The following is an 18830-nucleotide window of genomic DNA, read 5'->3' as shown; positions in this document are numbered from 1 at the left end:
ATAAAAAACATTACCAAATGCAACCGAAAGATTCAGGTCTATTGAGTTTAGCAATATGCAAGTCAATTAGTGACTTCACTGAGAGCAGTATCAGTGGAGTAGTGAGGGCAAAATCTAGATTGTGGAGAATTGAAATGAAAATGGAATGTGAGGTATTGATGTAGGTATTTCCTTTAAGGTATTTGAACAAAAGGAGAAAAGAGATTAGATTGGTATCTAGAGAAATATTGGTGGGGTAGGGACTAGGATGAGAAAGATGGGCATGTTTACAGGCTGAGGAGGAAGAGTCAGAGGGAGAGTGAAAATATCCAAGAGAGAAAATGGGGAAAGGAGTAACTAATGAAGGAAGGTCACAGAGGACTGGGATCATGAGCACAAAGAAAGGTTTGGCTCTTAGCTGAAGGAAGGGAGCCCTGTCCTCTTACATTGTTGAGAATAGGGTGGATATAGATGATTTTGTAGGTAGGGGGCCTGGAAAGTTGAAAAGGGGATTGAGTTTATTGATCTGCAAGTGTCAACTTGAGTCTATTTCATGAGTCTTTTACCTGACCCATAGAATTACTGAATCCATATATAATGAACTATTGTAAGATTGATTTTTTTTACCCTTTACTATGTGTAGTGTAATACATAGAAAAGCCCAGTCCCTCTTTTTGAAAAATAATATACAGAAATTCACATTTTAAAAATGTAAACATACTGAGTTTGAGGCATCTGTGGATCCTCTTAATGGGGTTGATCATCTAGACTAGTTTTCATTTTGTTGGAATTTCTCCTCAAATGAAAATATGATCCATTATATAAAAATTTAATTAATATAAGATGTATTACATAAAGAGAAAGAAGAAGCTCTATATGTGTGGATGATCATATGCTTATAGAAATGGGATTTTTTAGTATAGTTTAATACTACTTTCTAGATAAGAAAGTCAGATCGAATACACTGATGTGACAAATGATCCTTTAGTCTCATGGTTTTACATACTTTCTGTTTAGGTCACGACCTGATCATATTAGTGATCTTGTCTATTTAACATTTTCACTCAAATGAAACTTCTACTATAGCTTTTTTTTTTTTTTTACATTCTGACCTACTTGATAATCTAGTCTCATATTCACTATCACAAAGAGTGAGTCTATATGTTAGTTGTAGCTCAGTGTAGTTTTAAAGGGTTCTCTTAATTATTTTAATACTTGCCCTTTTGCAATGATCTGAGAACCATTTCCACTCTCTAGAAAGAATGCCTCTGTAATAGTGTTAAAGCTTCAGAATCTTAGAGTGAATTGATTGACCAGAGAAGATTTAACAGTGTCTGGCTCACAGGTTTAATTAATGAAAGGTTGAATGCATGCAATTTTCACTTTTGTAAAAATTTACTACATTAAAAACTCTCTGATTGTCTCAGGAAAGAAGTAGTACATGTTCTTTTTGGACTGTCTGAAACCATTGAGTCTAGTAACAAATACTTTCAAGTCCCAGGCACTCACCAGAACACTCACTGGAGATAAAGAGACCTTGCTTACTTCCTTTTACATTGGGTATGAATTTTGATATTTGATGATAACAAGTTTGGATCAGTGCTGGTTTGGGGCAAGGTTCAGATTAATTACATAAAAGAATACATTTTAAAAACCCCTATCATATCCTGTTACCCATTTCTCTAGCACAAGTGCTTTAGGCACTGATTAAATCTGGAAATAATCATAGGACTCCCCATTAGAATAGTTCATGTATTTGAAAGACCATCTGGTAATGACAGGGTGTCATTCTTATATGAAAGAACTTGAGGCAAGAATCGGGAATGAAGAACCATCAATTGATCTCACGAAAGTTATCTGAAACATTTTGGTCAAAGTCAAGTTTACTGAGAGTCATATTTTCACTAAGAAGAAGATTCCCAAAGTTCCAGGGTTGGAATAAAAACAACTCATATGCTGTGTGATTAAGCACAAGCACATTTACTGTTGTTTCTTGAGTTGTACAGATGCATTAGCCTTCACATCCAAGAGTGTGGGAAACAGTTTATATTTTAATTGAATTATATCCACCTTAGTTTTCTCCATAGTACTTTTTTTTTTTAACCCCATGGTGTTCCAGTTCAATGTAAACAACCACAGTAACACATTGTAAAAATATCCCATTTCTACCCTGGAGTCCAGGCATTCACATTTCCTAAATGACTTTGGGAGCCTGCAGAAACCAAATGATGAGACTCCCTAGGGGTGGTGCAGATAAGTTTGCTAGCAGCGTTTGAATAAAGTTCTAGTAGCCTCTTCTGTTGTCTTTGTTCTTTTAAATGGTTCTTACCTACAATTGTTTTTTCATTATTTTATTTGGGGCCAGGAAAATGACCTGGAGAGGACAGAAAGTCCAGTAGCAATCTGACCTATATTCTTAGCTAACTGACTTAACTGGCTTATGTCTTAATTTTTGTCTATGAAACTAAAAATATAAAGTATGTGATAAATGCGTAATTACAATATGATGCCTTTTCTTGGGTATGTACATTCAAGAAATTGGTTATATTTCCAAATTAGGGTGGCTTGTATGCTGAAGTTTTAAGGGGCAGTTTAAAATCTTAATCTCTATGTTTCTTATATAAATGGCACCTTGCATCTTGTGGATGCTGAAATAGACCTCAAGATTTAGGACCATGGTAAAGAAATCTGAAACTTATTATTTCCTTACTGTGAGTTCTTATTGTCTCTGATTAAAAAGACAGTTTCTTTTAAAGTTTCAACTGGAAAAAATGTATATATAATTAGATAGATAGATAGATAGATAGATAGATAGATAGATAGACAGACAGACAGTATTGCAGAGATAAAAGGAGCTCAGTCTCAAGGAATTAGGCAGACCTGGATTTGAATCCCATCTCTGACATTTTCTAGCCTTATGGCCATCATATGTGTAGTAGTTACAGTAAAAGCACCTACTTCCCAGAGTCATTGTGAGGATTAAATTATTACCTGAATATTTTATCTCTAATTTGAGTAAGCACACAGCCAATAAATTTTTTTAGAGATGTGTGAGTCATAGTATTTTGTAAAACTGGATGTATCAAAATAAACTATTTTAAAAAGTGACATTTGGGGTGTTAAGCCTGGAGTGAACACCCTACTACAGAGACCAACATCTTTCAACCCACAGGCTGCCAGTTGGCCCGAACAAATGCGGCAGGAAGGGAAAAACTCCATGGACCAGTTATGTCACTTCTGGGTCTGTTTCCTCATAGCTGTATTGAGGATTATAGTGGTTGCTAATTAAGTCCCTGTCTACTTTTGATACTTTGACTTTTTTTTTTTTGACATGATTAATTCTGCATACTTTTTTTTTTTTTTTTTTTTTTTTAGTATACTTGACACACAATGTTACATTAGTTTCAGGTATACAACACAGTGATTTGACAACTCTGTATGTTATGCTATGCTCACCACAAGTGTAGCTACCGTCTGTCAGCATACAACACTATTACCATATTATTAACTACATTCCCTGTGCTGTACCATTTATTTCCATAACTTATTCATTTCATAACTGGAAACCTGATACTTTGACTCTAAAGCAAAAGAAAAATTACAAGAATAACTATAACAAGTGTGGAAGTAACCAAGATGTCCTTCAGTAGGTGAATGGATAAATAAACTGGTACATCTAGACAATGGAATATTATTCAGAACTAAAAAGAAATGAACTATCGAGCCATAAAAAAAAGACATAGAGGAACTTTAAATGCATATAACTTAAATGCATATAACTAAGTGAAAGCAGTAAATTCTGAAAAGGCTGCATACTGCATGATTCTAACTATATGACATTCTGGAAAAGGCAAAATTATAGAAACAGTAAAGAGATCGGTGGTTGCCAGGGGTTATGAAAGAGGGAGAGATGAACAGGCAAAACACAGGGGATTTTTAGGGCAGTGAAACTATTCTGTATGATACTATAATGATGGATACATATTGTTATACATTAATCTAAACCCATAGAATGTACACCACCAAAAGTGAACTCTAATGTAAACTATTAATCTTTGGTAATAATGATGTGCCAATGTAGATTCATCAATTGTAACTAATGTACCAAAGTTCTGGAGGATGTTGATAATGGGGGATGCTGTGTGTATGTAGGTACACAGGAGGTATCTGTACTTACCACTCAGTTTTATTGTAAACCTAAAACTCCCCCCAAAAAATAAAGTCTATTAAGAAAAAAAAAAACAGGATGAGAGGAAATAAAAAAAGGTATTCACTGAGTGCCCTCATTGCCATTGCCTGTTGTATACACTTGGCCTTTCCACTCTTTGTGGCCATCCCTCTCCTCTAGCCTCAGTCACTTTTATGTGGATGTTTAAAGCAACTTTTTCTCCTGCAGTCAGTTCCTAGAAACTGTGCCATAAAGACCATCACAGAACAGATCATTGTTGAAAGAATTATATGTCCTTACACAAACAATATTATAGTGGAGGATTGCATTCCTGCCCAGAACTTGCCATCAAATAAAAAGGTATGCTCCAAGTTCTCTATAATGAGCTTGAGTATACAATACACATTGATTGGGATCCTGTATACCATGGGTGACTAGTCCATAAAAATACGAGTCTGGAAATAATCATAATTTATAACCATTTTTGGATAGTGTATTCCTTTTAAATCTTCCTTGGATCATTGTTACCCTTGGGATACAGCCTGTCTGTACCAGCTCTATCATGCAGCTACCCTGGTGGCCTGAGGGACAGGGCACTATGACTGGCTTATCAAAGTGTTGGAGTACTTGAGGAGCAGTTCCCTAAAGAAGGTGGCTTCATTTGCTCAGATAACCAAGGAGACTGACTGGGATTATTCCCCTCCCCCTCCAAAAATAAATAAATAAATAAAAGAAAGAAGAGAGAGACAGGGATGGGAAAAGAAAGAATGTTGTATTTCCCAGATCAAGGTTCTGAGACACCTCCCAGGATGTTTTACAAGACTTTCTCTTTCAATACAGAAAAGGAAAGTCTGTGTTTGTTCCATAACAGTACATTTAATATATAAAACTTATTCTTCACAAAAACCATGAACATAGATGCCGTGTACTTTTATATTCCCTTTGTTTCTGGAAGTCTAGGTCAGATGCTCCATAAAGTTTTTATCACCATGTGATCTGTAAAGCATATGTTCCACCAGAAAATCCTTCTAGTCACCAGCCCTCTGGTTTCCATAGAGGTGATGATGAAAACTTACAAATAATTCCAGACTAGCATTATGCTGCAAAGGATGTTTATAAAATGTTAAGTTCTGATGAAGGGGATAATATTTTAAAATCATTCTTGATCTCTGAATAATGCTACATATTAATGGTTATATAGCATTTGGCTTCAAATTTTTTACTACATAAACTTTGATATGCTACCTAGTGTAAGTGTCCTACTGGAAAAAAAGTAGAGGTGCTTGTCTTTTTTATAGGCTGAGAAGATCTGTATCTTTCAAATAAATGCTTCTTACCATTATTACCATCTTTTTGGTTATCTCCTGGAAGAAAAAAAAGAAAGGAAGAACACTAGTTTTTCTTATCCAGAATCCAAAATTTGAGTCAAGCCCAATTTCATAGGAATGTTCTGTGTAATGGGGAGTTAACTAAGTCGGAGGTCAGCAAACTATGGCCTGCAGTCTCCAGGTCCAATCTGCCCCCACAATATGTTTTTCTAAGACCTATAAGGTAAGAATAGTTTTACATTTTTAAGTGTTTGAAGAAAAATCAAAAGAAGAAAAATACATGAAATTCTAATTTCAGTGTCCATAAAGTTTTATTAGCACACAGCTACGTACATTCATTTACATATTGCCTGTGGCTGCTTTCACGCTACAAGAACAGATTTGAGTAGTTACAGGAGGGACTGCCTTCTCCACAAAGCCTAGAATATTTGCTATCTGGCCCTTTAGAGAATAAATTAGCTAGCCCCTGATCTAAATAATTTCACCATCTACCACTCTACCCACATATTTTTTTGCACTTTCTCTCCCCATCCCTTATTCCCCTACCCCTTCCTCTTTTCCTCTTCACACACAGACATCGTTTGTTTTTTTTTAATTTGGCAATTATAATTACAAAGAAACCAAATTGTGAGCCTATAGTAATTGATAAGCAAAAACACATTTTAATTTCTTGTCAAGCCTTGTCAAGTCTTTCCTCCCCAGCAGCTTTCCCTTTCCTCTGCAGCCTTTATATAGAATTCCTAAAGCCATGCCATTTTCCCAACATATTTTGTTTTTAAGGTGGAGGTTAGATCTTGATACATTTTTTAACTTCCATGGAAAGTTCCCTGTTAGTATGTGGTCCCATTTTTAACCTATTTGCAGACACCCCCGATTATCTAAAATCACTTTCACATGGGGCTGAGGTTAAGCTTTATTTCTCTTGGCATGTCTCTGCCACAGCAGACACTTCCTCTTTGCCTTGAAAGGACAAAACGATGTTCAGCTGTCTGGGCTTAGGCCCAGTATTTGATTTATACATTATTTAATTTCCTCCTGAAAATTGGAAGCAGGGCTTTCAGGAATGGAAGTCAGTATTTTTCATTTGTTTAAGAACACTTTTAGGTCTAATATAATCATCGGTAGTAGATGTCAGCATGATTGGGGGTGACTTAAGGTAAAACAAATAAAACATGAATACAAAGGAGAAGTATTTAACAGTGGAGAAGATCTGAAGTTTTGAATAATCATTATTGTATGTGTTGTTAGGTATTTTTGTGCTAGTGCTAGTGTTCATTCAACAAACTTTACTGAGCTACATTTTGGGGCAGCTGCCTTCACCCATTGGAGGAGAGACCTCTAATCATTATGTTATAGTTGAAATTATGGGGTGATTAGAAGTTCGAGGAGGACTTAATATGACCATTCCAGTAATTTTACAGGGGATTTTTGGTTTCTGTCTGAGCTGCTACTGCGTTTATCTCCACGGTTAGGTTCATGCACATGCCAGGATATATATGCCAAAATGGCTTGAAATTCTTACAGCAGTGAACTCAGGAAATTAAAAATTAACTCTGGAAATACATTTCATGTTCTACATCCACTTTGGGGTAGTGTATTCCTTTTTAAATCTTCCTTAGATCTTTGTTGCTCTTAGGTTACAACCTGTCTCCTTTTTACCACCAAAGTTCTTAAAAGTCTGGCACACCTAGTGCCTCCGCTTCCTCACTCCTCACTCACGTCTCAAACCCTGGCAGATGGCTTCTCCATCCCTCCACCACTGCTGAGCTGATGTCACTGACTGTTTCCTCATCTCCAATCCAGTAGCCACTTCTGAGTCCTTTGCTCTCTGGCCTTTCGGCCCATCTGCCAGAATTCATACCCCCTTCCTGAGACCCTCTTCCAGTTTTCATATGGGCTGATTTAGCTTCTTCCATTTCTTCACCTTCTGTGCACACTCCTCTGTTAGTATCAAGCTAAGCGAAAGTATTCCCAGAGTTGTGTTTCTTGGACCTCTTCCCTCCCTGTACTCTAAGCTTTTTCCATCTCATCCTTTCTCAGTGTCTGAGACACTTGAAGAGAACTTAGAGGGCTGCAAGAAGCATAGTTTGAAAATCACCCCAGGCGACTACATCTGAGTCCCTTAGTTCAGCCCACCCTGTGCCACTGCTGGGCCTTGCAGGAGTGTTCCCCCACACGGAGCACCTTGCCTCCAGTGCCACCATCTTCATCCTCACATTCCTTTAAAGCTCACTCCTGAAGGATTCCTCAGTGTTACTGAGCTCCCAGGAGATATTTTCTCTTCCTCATCTCAACTACGGTGAGACAGCCTGATATGGTAGATAAAGCAAAGGTTCTGGAGTCAGGCAGATAATGGATTTAAATCTGGAGCCACCACTTGCCTGTCTGTGTAATGTTGGGCAAATTTACCTAGATGCTATAAATGTCAGTTTCTTCATTTATAAATGGTCAAGGGAAGGGGAATGCAACCTACCTCAGGGGCTTGCTGGGTAGCTTAAATCTGTGAAAGTCTAGACCATTTGTGGTGGTGCTGGTGGTAGTATTGGTAACTAACGTCATCCTCATCAATGTTATTCTTCCATCCCAGCATTTCACGCCTCTCATGTCAGGGACTTCTCTTTCTAAGTAGGCATTTATAGAATTGTCTCTCCCTTCTGAATTCTAGGCTCCTAGAGGCTGTCTTTATATTCCCTTACTCCCAAGAGCATAGTACCATGACCTGTACGTAGGCTGTCCTATGTGAATTGAGTTCAACAGAATAGCCCTTCTCCTTCCTTAGAAGAAATACTGGCTTCAAAAATTTTTTTAGGATTCAGAGCTGTTTTGTTTGTAGCTCTGTCATCACATTTTAATCAAATATTAGCATACTAAAAAGTCGTTGTTAGATTTGTCATACTGAATCTTGAAACGCTTTTGAAATGATTGCATTTTAATTCCTCGGAGACTTAGGACCTATATGTTAGAGCTATCTTAGCCTGAAATAATTCTTATTTTTGAAAATACTACTTTGTATTTTATATGTAAGTGCTATCAGCAGTAAAGTATACTTTAAATAAGAAAATTAATACATATTTAAATTCCTTATGTTAAAATGTGGCTGTCTTTGATTTTATACTTTCTGATTTATAAATTCAAAGCCAACTGCACAGTTTTTTTAGCTTAAGTAACTAGCCATTTTTCTTTTTACACAATGTTTTTTTTCCTTATAAAATCCTTATTTTCTATCTCTGAATATATTTCTGGAAAGCAGATTTGATGCTTCTCAGAAGTGGCTCTTTGTTGGTTGTTCAGAGGACCAGGAATGTAGATTAAAGTTCTGCTGGTGGTTTTTGAAGAAGGAAGTAGGGAAAGAGCCATCATGCCATTACTGGTCTGAACTTCTGTGACAGGGCACTGCTGCGATTTGCGGATGTGACAGACCAGACAAGCACTGAGAGGCCTTGGGAAAACAGCACAAATCCACTTGGAGTACTTTTTAAAAGTACCGGCGACCCACAGTCACTGAGGTCTCCCCTGGTCAGGCATTCATCAGTCACAAAGCCTTTTTGGAGCAGTTTTGCAAAGCTCAGTATCAGATGGTATACTCAGAGCTCTGAACAAGCTGTGCTTCACCGGAGTTTAGGATACGTCTGCAGTGAGCTCCAGGAAAGTGTGCTCAGCGTAGTGATGGGGTCAGGAAAGGGAAGCAGTGGCCAAGGGCAGACTGAATTCACCCTCAGAATAATTTCAGGAGTTACTTGCAACCACTCAGGAATATAAAATAGTATCCCAGCTGAGAGTTTTGTTTGACATTCCATTTAGCTCTAATCTCTTCTTAATCTCTACTATTTTTATTTGGTTACTAGGTATTTAATGCAGTGCCATATTGTGCAAGGCTGGCCAAGAGCACACTTCAAATCAATAGTAGTCAAAGCTGGCTCTACTGAATCTAGATTAGAACATGAGCATACAAGTTTAGTGGTTCTGAAGTTTGTGGGATAGTTGTTTTTTTGGCTTTTGGTAAGCCTTAATATTCTGCCAAAGCAGTATATTTGAAGTAAAGTACAGCACCTACTCTAGGGCATAAATGCTACATTTGGTCAAAAAACAAATTGTTAGAACAGAAGTCCTAACACCATTGAACAGTGTCAAACATCAGACCTTATTCACATCATACATTCTCCTTCTTTCTGTCATTGTCTTCATTCATTCATTCAACACATATTTATTGAGCACCTATTATGTGCCAGGTAAGGTTCTAGCACTAGCATATGTTAGTGAACAAAATAAACAAAAGTCTGTACTCTGTGTGTGCTTCATCTTTGTGAAGGGAAACAAACCATCAAAAAATGCAATATATGGGATGGCAGTAACAGAGAAGGGAGCAAAATAAAGTGGGGAGGAGGCAGCAGAGCAGTTTTAAATAAGGTGGCCAGGGAAAACCTCACTTTTCTGAAAAGGTGACATTTGAGTAAAGACCTAAGGCAAGTTAGTTATCTGAGGAAAGGCATTTCAAAAGAGGGAACAAGTACAAATGATTTGAACAAGACTAAGCTTTTCATGGCTAAGAACAGCCAAGAAGCCAGTGTCACTGGCTGGGTAAAGAGAGTGTGGAGGTATTCCAGTGTCCAATTGAAGAAGGCAGGAGGGCATGATTAATATCAAATGCTGCTGATGGATCAAACATATTGAGAATTGAGGACTTATCATCGGATTATGATCTTGACAGAGCAGTTCAGTCAGTATAGGGTCAAAAGTCTCATTTGAGTGGGTGTAAGTGAGAATTGGGAGGAGAGGAACTGGAGAACAACATATAAAGCCAGCTCTTCCAAGGACTTTTGCTGGTGGCAGATTGAAGCAGGTATGGAGACAAGGGAGGGATTATGCTTTTAAGACGAGTAATTGCAACATATTTTTGTGCAATTATATATGGGGAGCAATTACAGCAGCAAATCTTGACTTAGGAAAGAGAGAATGGAATGTAGTGCATAAATGGAAGGACTGCTCTTGACAATCAAGATAGTTCATCCACTGAAACAGGAAGGAAAAGTAAGTGTGCAAGTACAAGTAAATGGACTAGGGTGGGTTGAGTGGTGGTAGCATATTGAAAGTTCGTTTCTGACATGTAAACAAAGTTCATTTGCAGTGTTTGAATAAAATCTACAATATCTCTGTCATATGTTCATTTATTCACTATCTCTAGAGCTATCTCCAAATTTGGCTAGCTTATAAATTATTCATATATTCCTCCCCCCCCCCTTTTACTGAGCAAAAACTTGTCTTCTACAGCACTGATCCTACTAATGCTTTCTAGAGTCTCACAGGGGTGACAGCTCCAGTCCTTCTCCAGGAGTCTTTTGAGTACTAGAGGGTTTCCCTGATTTCTCACTGCTGACCTCATTCATTCTGGCTACCTACCTAATCCTTGGTGTTTCTTTTGGCATGTGATATAAACCCCTCTCACATCTGTTCTCTCTCCGGAGAGGAGTCAGGCTTATTTTATCAGTTTCAATTGTTAATCAGGACTCATTTGTCCTGGACTTTAGGGTCTTTTTTTCTCCTATGCTTGTTTTTTTTCCTACATATTCAGTATTTCTATTTATACCCAACTAGCATGCCAGCAAGGTTTTTATCTGATATGTTTATCCCACAGACAAAGCATAGCTATTAAAGAATCACCTCCAATCCAACCTTTATCCACTAGTTAGGCCCTTGTGATAGGATTGTCAGTTCTAAGTTTTCACATGACTCCACGTAAATCAGAAGAATTTGGTCAGATTAAATGGTATGGGGCAAAAAGAAAAGAATATATTACCAATGGATTTAAGCCTGGATGATTTGGAGAATGATGTATCTATCCCTGAAAATGAGTTGGTGAGGCAGGCAGTTTTCAGATCAAGGTGATACATCTGATGTTGAATACCTTGGGTTGTAGGTCCCTAGAGAGAGGCCTGAGCTGAAGATGAATATTTCAAAGATATTTGCATAGGAGTGATAATTGAAGACATGAGAGGAGATTCATTTTTCAAGAAGTGACAGGTAAAAGACTAGAAAACAAAGGCCAAGAATAATGTATCTATATTGGAAATGTCTATGGCGTGTAAGCATGTGATCTTCTGAGAATTGGAAGCTAGTCCTAGAACATTATCATGTACATGAAAAACTGATGTAGGAGAACCACACTGGTTTGAATCACCAGGATAAAGAAGAGTCCCGATTTTCCTGTTATCACTTCCCTAAGTCCATGATGCTGCCGTATCTGAGCTGACCTTAATCCCACTAGTATCCCCATTAGCACTACTGCTGCCTTTACCATTACAGCAGCCTACTAGTCACAGTAGTGTAACCAGGAGGTAGTGACTGAGTGTGCGCTTCAATAGCCAAGCTTTGGAGAAAAGGCAGGCGGGTTCTGTAGCATGATGCCACTTGGAGATGTGGAGAGGTTCAGCGGTGACTAGAGCTGGTAGAGGCTAGAGGTCTTCAAAGGTTGGTTGGAGCTGAGCAAAGCAGAAAATTGGAAGAACTGAGGCAAAGGAGCCAGAAAATATGATTTTTAAGACTCGCCTTTTTTAAATGCTCAACATCACTCATCATCAGGGAACTACAGATCAAAACCACAATGAGATACCACCTTACACCTGTCAGAATGGCTAACATTAACAACGCAGGCAACAACAGATGGTGGTGAGGATGCAAAGAGAAAGGATCTCTTTTGCACTGCTGGTGGTGCAGCCACTCTGGAAAACAGTATGGAGGTTCCTCAAAAAATTAAAAACAGAACTGCCCTACAACCTAGCAGTTGCACTACTAGGCATTTATCCAAGGGATACAGGTGTGCTGTTTCAAAGGGACATATGGACCCCCATGTTTATAGCAGCACTATCGACAATAGCCAAAGTACGAAAAGAGCCCAAGTGTCTATCAACAGATGAATGGATAAAGAAGATGTGGTACATATACACAATGGAGTATTACTTGGCAATCAAAAAGAATGAAATCTTGCCATTCTCATCAATGTGGATGGAACTAGAGGTTTTATGCTAAGTGAGATTAGTCAGAGAAAGACAACTATCATATGACTTCACGCATATGTGGAATGTAAGATACAAAACAGATGAACATAGGGGAAAGGAAGCAAAAATAATATAAAAACAGGGAGGGGGACAAACATAAGAGACTCTTAAATGCAGAGGACAAACAGGGTTGCTGGAGGGGTTGTGGGTGGGGAGATGGCTAAATGGGCAAGGGGCATTAAAGGAAGACACTTGTTGGGATGAGCACAGGGTGTTATACATAGGGAATAAATCACTGGATTCTACTCCTGAAATCATTATTGCACTTGGATATAAATTAAAAAAAAAAAAAAGACCTTTTTTAAAATTTTGAATGAGCAATGGTTGAAAAGCAAGATTCTGTAATCATATCCATGCTACAGTGAATAGGAGCATCTTAACCTGGTTCTTCTTTGCTTTTCACTTTTGTCCTACTTGACCATTTTAGACTTTGACCAACATATAAATAAGTTTTAAAAAGGAACAAAAGACTGGAAACAACTCAAATGTACATTACTTGGGACCTGGTTGAATAAACTGTGCAGTTGTAAACAATAAGAAGTGGTTTCTAGGATAAATTGTTAAGTAAAAAAAGGCAAGGCAGAGAAAAGTGTGAATAGTATGCTAACATTTAAAGAAGAGGATGGCAAGAGAAGGTAGGGAAGCTTCAGTTTTTAAATATATCCCAGCCAATAAATGGAGAAGGAATAACACATAAGAGCACCATTTCGCAATATTTAATGAAGTAAAGGACTTAGACAATCACAAGTAACTATGAAACCATAGAAAACTACTAAACCTTATGTACCCCAACATCATGTATGAAGTATTTGTTCCCAAAACATCAAGCCACTCAAGCCTCTAGATCTTATTATGAGTTTACAGGAAATACAGGAGACAGAGGAACATGTTAAATCACACCACAGAGATGCTGTCAAGAAAATAAAGAGCTGTGTAGGACATATAATCCTGTTTCATCAACATAAATTGTAAGGAGAAGACGGAGAGGATTTTTTAGAAATGAGATACATCAACTAAATACAATACGTAGGTCTTATTTTGATCCCAGTTCAAACAAGAGAGCTATGGAATGCGTTTATGAATAAATGGCAGTATTGTAATACTGACCAAATATTGATAATACTAAGGAATTATTGCTACTTTAATGTGGAATAATAATATGGGTTTTTTAAGGAAAAATCATTCTTTTAGATACATGCTGAAATATTTATGGATTAAATACTAAATATATTAAATATGCTGTGATTCTGGGATTTGCTTTATTTTTTTTTTTTTCCACAGCATAATTTTTTTTTTTTATTTTTTAATATATGAAATTTACTGTCAAATTGGTTTCCATACAACACCCAGTGCTCATCCCAAAAGGTGCCCTCCTCAATACCCATCACCCACCCTGCCCTCCCTCCCACCCTGCCCTCCCTCCCACCCCCCATCAACCCTCAGTTTGTTCTCAGTTTTTAACAGTCTCTAATGCTTTGGCTCTCTCCCACTCTAACCTCTTTTTTTTTTTTTTTCCTTCCCCTCCCCCATGGGTTTCTGTTATGTTTCTCAGGATCCACATAAGAGTGAAACCATATGGTATCTGTCTTTCTCTGTATGGCTTATTTCACTTAGCATCACACTCTCCAGTTCCATCCATGTTGCTACAAAAGGCCATATTTCATTTTTTCTCATTGCCACGTAGTATTCCATTGTGTATATAAACCACAATTTCTTTATCCATTCATCAGTTGATGGACATTTAGGCTCTTTCCATAATTTGGCTATTGTTGAGAGTGCCGCTATAAACATTGGGGTACAGGTGCCCCTATGCATCAGTACTCCTGTATCCCTTGGATAAATTCCTAGCAGTGCTATTGCTGGGTCATAGGGTAGGTCTATTTTTAATTTTCTGAGGAACCTCCATACTGTTTTCCAGAGCGGCTGCACCAATTTGCATTCCCACCAACAGTGCAAGAGGGTTCCTGTTTCTCCACATCCTCTCCAGCATCTATAGTCTCCTGATTTGTTCATTTTGGCCACTCTGACTGGCGTGAGGTGGTATCTGAGTGTGGTTTTGATTTGTATTTCCCTGATAAGGAGCGACGTTGAACATCTTTTCATGTGCCTGTTGGCCATCCGGATGTCTTCTTTAGAGAAGTGTCTATTCATGTTTTCTGCCCATTTCTTCACTGGGTTATTTGTTTTTCTGGTGTGGAGTTTGATGAGCTCTTTATAGATTTTGGATACTAGCCCTTTGTCCGATGTGTCATTTGCAAATATCTTTTCCCATTCCGTTGGTTGCCTTTTAGTTTTGTTGGTTGTTTCCTTTGCTGTGCAGAAGCTTTTTATCTTCATAAGGTCCCAGTAATTCACTTTTGCTTTTAATTCCCTTGCCTTTGGGGATGTGCCGAGTAAGAGATTGCTACGGCTGAGGTCAGAGAGGTCTTTTCCTGCTTTCTCCTCTAAGGTTTTGATGGTTTCCTGTCTCACATTCAGGTCCTTTATCCATTTTGAGTTTATTTTTGTGAATGGTGTGAGAAAGTGGTCTAGTTTCAACCTTCTGCATGTTGCTGTCCAGTTCTCCCAGCACCATTTGTTAAAGAGACTGTCTTTTTTCCATTGGATGTTCTTTCCTGCTTTGTCAAAGATGAGTTGGCCATACGTTTGTGGGTCTAGTTCTGGGGTTTCTATTCTATTCCATTGGTCTATGTGTCTGTTTTTATGCCAATACCATGCTGTCTTGATGATTACAGCTTTGTAGTAGAGGCTAAAGTCTGGGATTGTGATGCCTCCTGCTTTGGTCTTCTTCTTCAAAATTACTTTGGCTATTCGGGGCCTTTTGTGGTTCCATATGAATTTTAGGATTGCTTGTTCTAGTTTCGAGAAGAATGCTGGTGCAATTTTGATTGGGATTGCATTGAATGTGTAGATAGCTTTGGGTAGTATTGACATTTTGACAATATTTATTCTTCCAATCCATGAGCAGGGAATGTCTTTCCATTTCTTTATATCTTCTTCAATTACCTGCATAAGCTTTCTATAGTTTTCAGCATACAGATCTTTTACATCTTTGGTTAGATTTATTCCTAGGTATTTTATGCTTCTTGGTGCAATTGTGAATGGGATCAGTTTCTTCATTTGTCTTTCTGTTGCTTCATTGTTAGTGTATAAGAATGCAACTGATTTCTGCACATTGATTTTGTATCCTGCAACTTTGCTGAATTCATGTATCAGTTCTAGCAGACTTTTGGTGGAGTCTATCGGATTTTCCATGTATAATATCATGTCATCTGCAAAAAGCGAAAGCTTGACTTCATCTTTGCCAATTTTGATGCCTTTGATTTCCTTTTGTTGTCTGATTGCTGATGCTAGAACTTCCAGCACTATATTAAACAGCAGCGGTGACAGTGGGCATCCCTGTCGTGTTCCTGATCTCAGGGAAAAAGCTCTCAGTTTTTCCCCGTTGAGGATGATGTTAGCTGTGGGCTTTTCATAAATGGCCTTTATGATCTTTAAGTACGTTCCTTCTATCCCGACTTTCTCAAGGGTTTTTATTAAGAAAGGGTGCTGGATTTTGTCAAAGGCCTTTTCTGCATCGATTGACAGGATCATATGGTTCTTCTCTTTTTTTTTGTTAATGTGATGTATCACGTTGATCGATTTGCGAATGTTGAACCAGCCCTGCATCCCAGGAATGAATCCCACTTGATCATGGTGAATAATTCTTTTTATATGCTGTTGAATTCGATTTGCTAGTATCTTATTAAGAATTTTTGCATCCATATTCATCAGGGATATTGGCCTGTAGTTCTCTTTTTTTACTGGGTCTCTGTCTGGTTTAGGAATCAAAGTAATACTGGCTTCATAGAATGAGTCTGGAAGTTTTCCTTCCCTTTCTATTTCTTGGAATAGCTTGAGAAGGATAGGTATTATCTCTGCTTTAAATGTCTGGTAGAACTCCCCTGGGAAGCCATCTGGTCCTGGACTCTTATTTGTTGGGAGATTTTTGATAACCGATTCAATTTCTTCGCTGGTTATGGGTCTGTTCAAGCTTTCTATTTCCTCCTGACTGAGTTTTGGAAGAGTGTGGGTGTTTAGAAATTTGTCCATTTCTTCCAGGTTGTCCAATTTGCTGGCATATAATTTTTCATAGTATTCCCTGATAATTGTTTGTATCTCTGAGGGATTGGTTGTGATCATTCCATTTTCATTCATGATTTTATCTATTTGGGTCATCTCCCTTTTCTTTTTGAGAAGCCTGGCTAGAGGTTTGTCAATTTTGTTTATTTTTTCAAAAAACCAACTCTTGGTTTCGTTGATCTGCTCTACCGTTTTTTTAGATTCTATATTGTTTATTTCTGCTCTGATCTTTATTATTTCTCTTCTTCTGCTGGGTTTAGGCTGCCTTTGCTGTTCTGCTTCTATTTCCTTTAGGTGTGCTGTTAGATTTTGTATTTGGGATTTTTCTTGTTTCTTGAGATAGGCCTGGATTGCAATGTATTTTCCTCTCAGGACTGCCTTCGCTGCATCCCAAAGCGTTTGGATTGTTGTATTTTCATTTTCGTTTGTTTCCATATATGTTTTAATTTCTTCTCTAATTGCCTGGTTGACCCACTCATTCGTTAGTAGGGTGTTCTTTAACCTCCATGCTTTTGGAGGTTTTCCAGACTTTTTCCTGTGGTTGATTTCAAGCTTTATAGCATTGTGGTCTGAAAGTATGCATGGTATAATTTCAATTCTTGTAAACTTATGAAGGGCTGTTTTGTGACCCAGTATATGATCTATCTGGGAGAATGTTCCATGTGCACTCGAGAAGAAAGTATATTCTGTTGCTTTGGGGTGCAGAGTTCTAAATATATCTGTCAAGTCCATCTGATCCAATGTATCATTCAGGGCCCTTGTTTCTTTATTGACTGTGTGTCTAGATGATCTATCCATTTCTGTAAGTGGGGTGTTAAAGTCCCCTGCAATGACCACATTCTTATCAATAAGGTTGCTTATGTTTATGAGTAATTGTTTTATATATCTGGGGGCTCGGGTATTTGGCGCATAGACATTTATAATAGTTAGCTCTTCCTGGTGGATAGACCCTGTGATTATTATATAATGCCCTTCTTCATCTCTTGTTACAGCCTTTAATTTAAAGTCTAGTTTGTCTGATATAAGTATGGCTACTCCAGCTTTCTTTTGGCTTCCAGGAGCATGATAAATAGTTCTCCATCCCCTCACTCTCAATCTAAAGGTGTCCTTAGATCTAAAATGAGTCTCTTGTAGACAGCAAATAGATGGGTCTTGTTTTTTTATCCATTCTGATACCCTATGTCTTTTAGTTGGCGCATTTAATCCATTTACATTCAGTGTTATTATAGAAAGATATGGGTTTAGAGTCATTGTGATGTCTGTATGTTTTATGCTTGTAGTGAGGTCTCTGGTACTTTGTCTCACAGGATCCCCCTTAGGATCTCTTGTAGGGCTGGTTTCGTGGTGACAAATTCCTTCAGTTTTTGTTTGTTTGGGAAGACCTTTATCTCTCCTTCTATTCTAAATGACAGACTTGCTGGATAAAGGATTCTCGGCTGCATATTTTTTCTGTTTAGCACACTGTAGATATCGTGCCAAGCCTTTCTGGCCTGCCAAGTTTCAAAGGAGAGATCAGTCCCGAGTCTTATAGGTCTCCCTTTATATGTGAGGGCACGTTTATCCCTTGCTGCTTTCAGAATTTTCTCTTCATCCTTGTATTTTGCCAGTTTCACTATGATATGTCGTGCAGAAGATCGATTCAAGTTACGTCTGAAGGGAGTTCTCTGTGCCTCTTGGATTTCAATGCCTTTTTCCTTCCCCAGTTCAGGGAAGTTCTCAGCTATAATTTGTTCAAGTACCCCTTCAGCACCCTTCCCTCTCTCTTCCTCCTCTGGGATACCAATTATGCGTATATTATTTTTTTTTAGTGTATCACTTAGTTCTCTAATTTTCCCCTCATACTCCTGGATTTTTTTATCTCTCTTTCTTTCAGCTTCCTCTTTCTCCATAACTTTATCTTCTAGTTCACCTATTCTCTCCTCTGCCTCTTCAAGCCGAGCCATCGTGGATTCCATTTTGTTTTGCAATTCGTTTAAAGCGTTTTTCAACTCCTCGTGACTGTTCCTTAGTCCCTCGATCTTTGTGGCAAGAGATTCTCTGCTGTCCTGTATACTGTTTTCAAGCCCAGCGATTAATTTTATGACTATTATTCTAAATTCACTTTCTGTTATATTATTTAAATCCTTTTTGATCAGTTCATTAGCTGTTGTTATTTCCTGGAGATTCTTCTGAGGGGAATTC

The 18830-nt window shown here is 38.0% G+C and overlaps 1 protein-coding gene across 5 annotated transcripts in view; it reads left to right on the top strand.

The window, feature by feature from the left end:
• Positions 1-18830, top strand: part of SPATA5 (spermatogenesis associated 5) — a 364152-nt gene that overhangs the window by 328652 nt on the left and 16670 nt on the right. The window contains exon 16 of one of the 5 annotated variants that reach the window (XR_006216792.1): positions 11390-11493. The exons of 2 other annotated variants lie outside the window; for them this stretch is intronic. Coding sequence is in view for 2 of the 3 variants with exons in the window: in XM_042983951.1 (XP_042839885.1) it covers positions 4376-4507 (132 nt within the window). In the remaining variant the exon portion in view is untranslated. Of the gene's footprint in view, positions 1-4375; positions 4508-11389; positions 11495-18830 lie in introns of those variants that run through there. 2 more of the 5 variants (XM_042983951.1, XM_042983947.1) reach the window with 2 other exon arrangements.

The sequence above is a fragment of the Panthera tigris genome, chromosome B1 (assembly GCF_018350195.1).
Source record: "Panthera tigris isolate Pti1 chromosome B1, P.tigris_Pti1_mat1.1, whole genome shotgun sequence".
In the NCBI taxonomy this organism is placed as follows: domain Eukaryota; kingdom Metazoa; phylum Chordata; class Mammalia; order Carnivora; family Felidae; genus Panthera; species Panthera tigris.
This window is presented reverse-complemented; position numbering and strand designations above follow the sequence as displayed.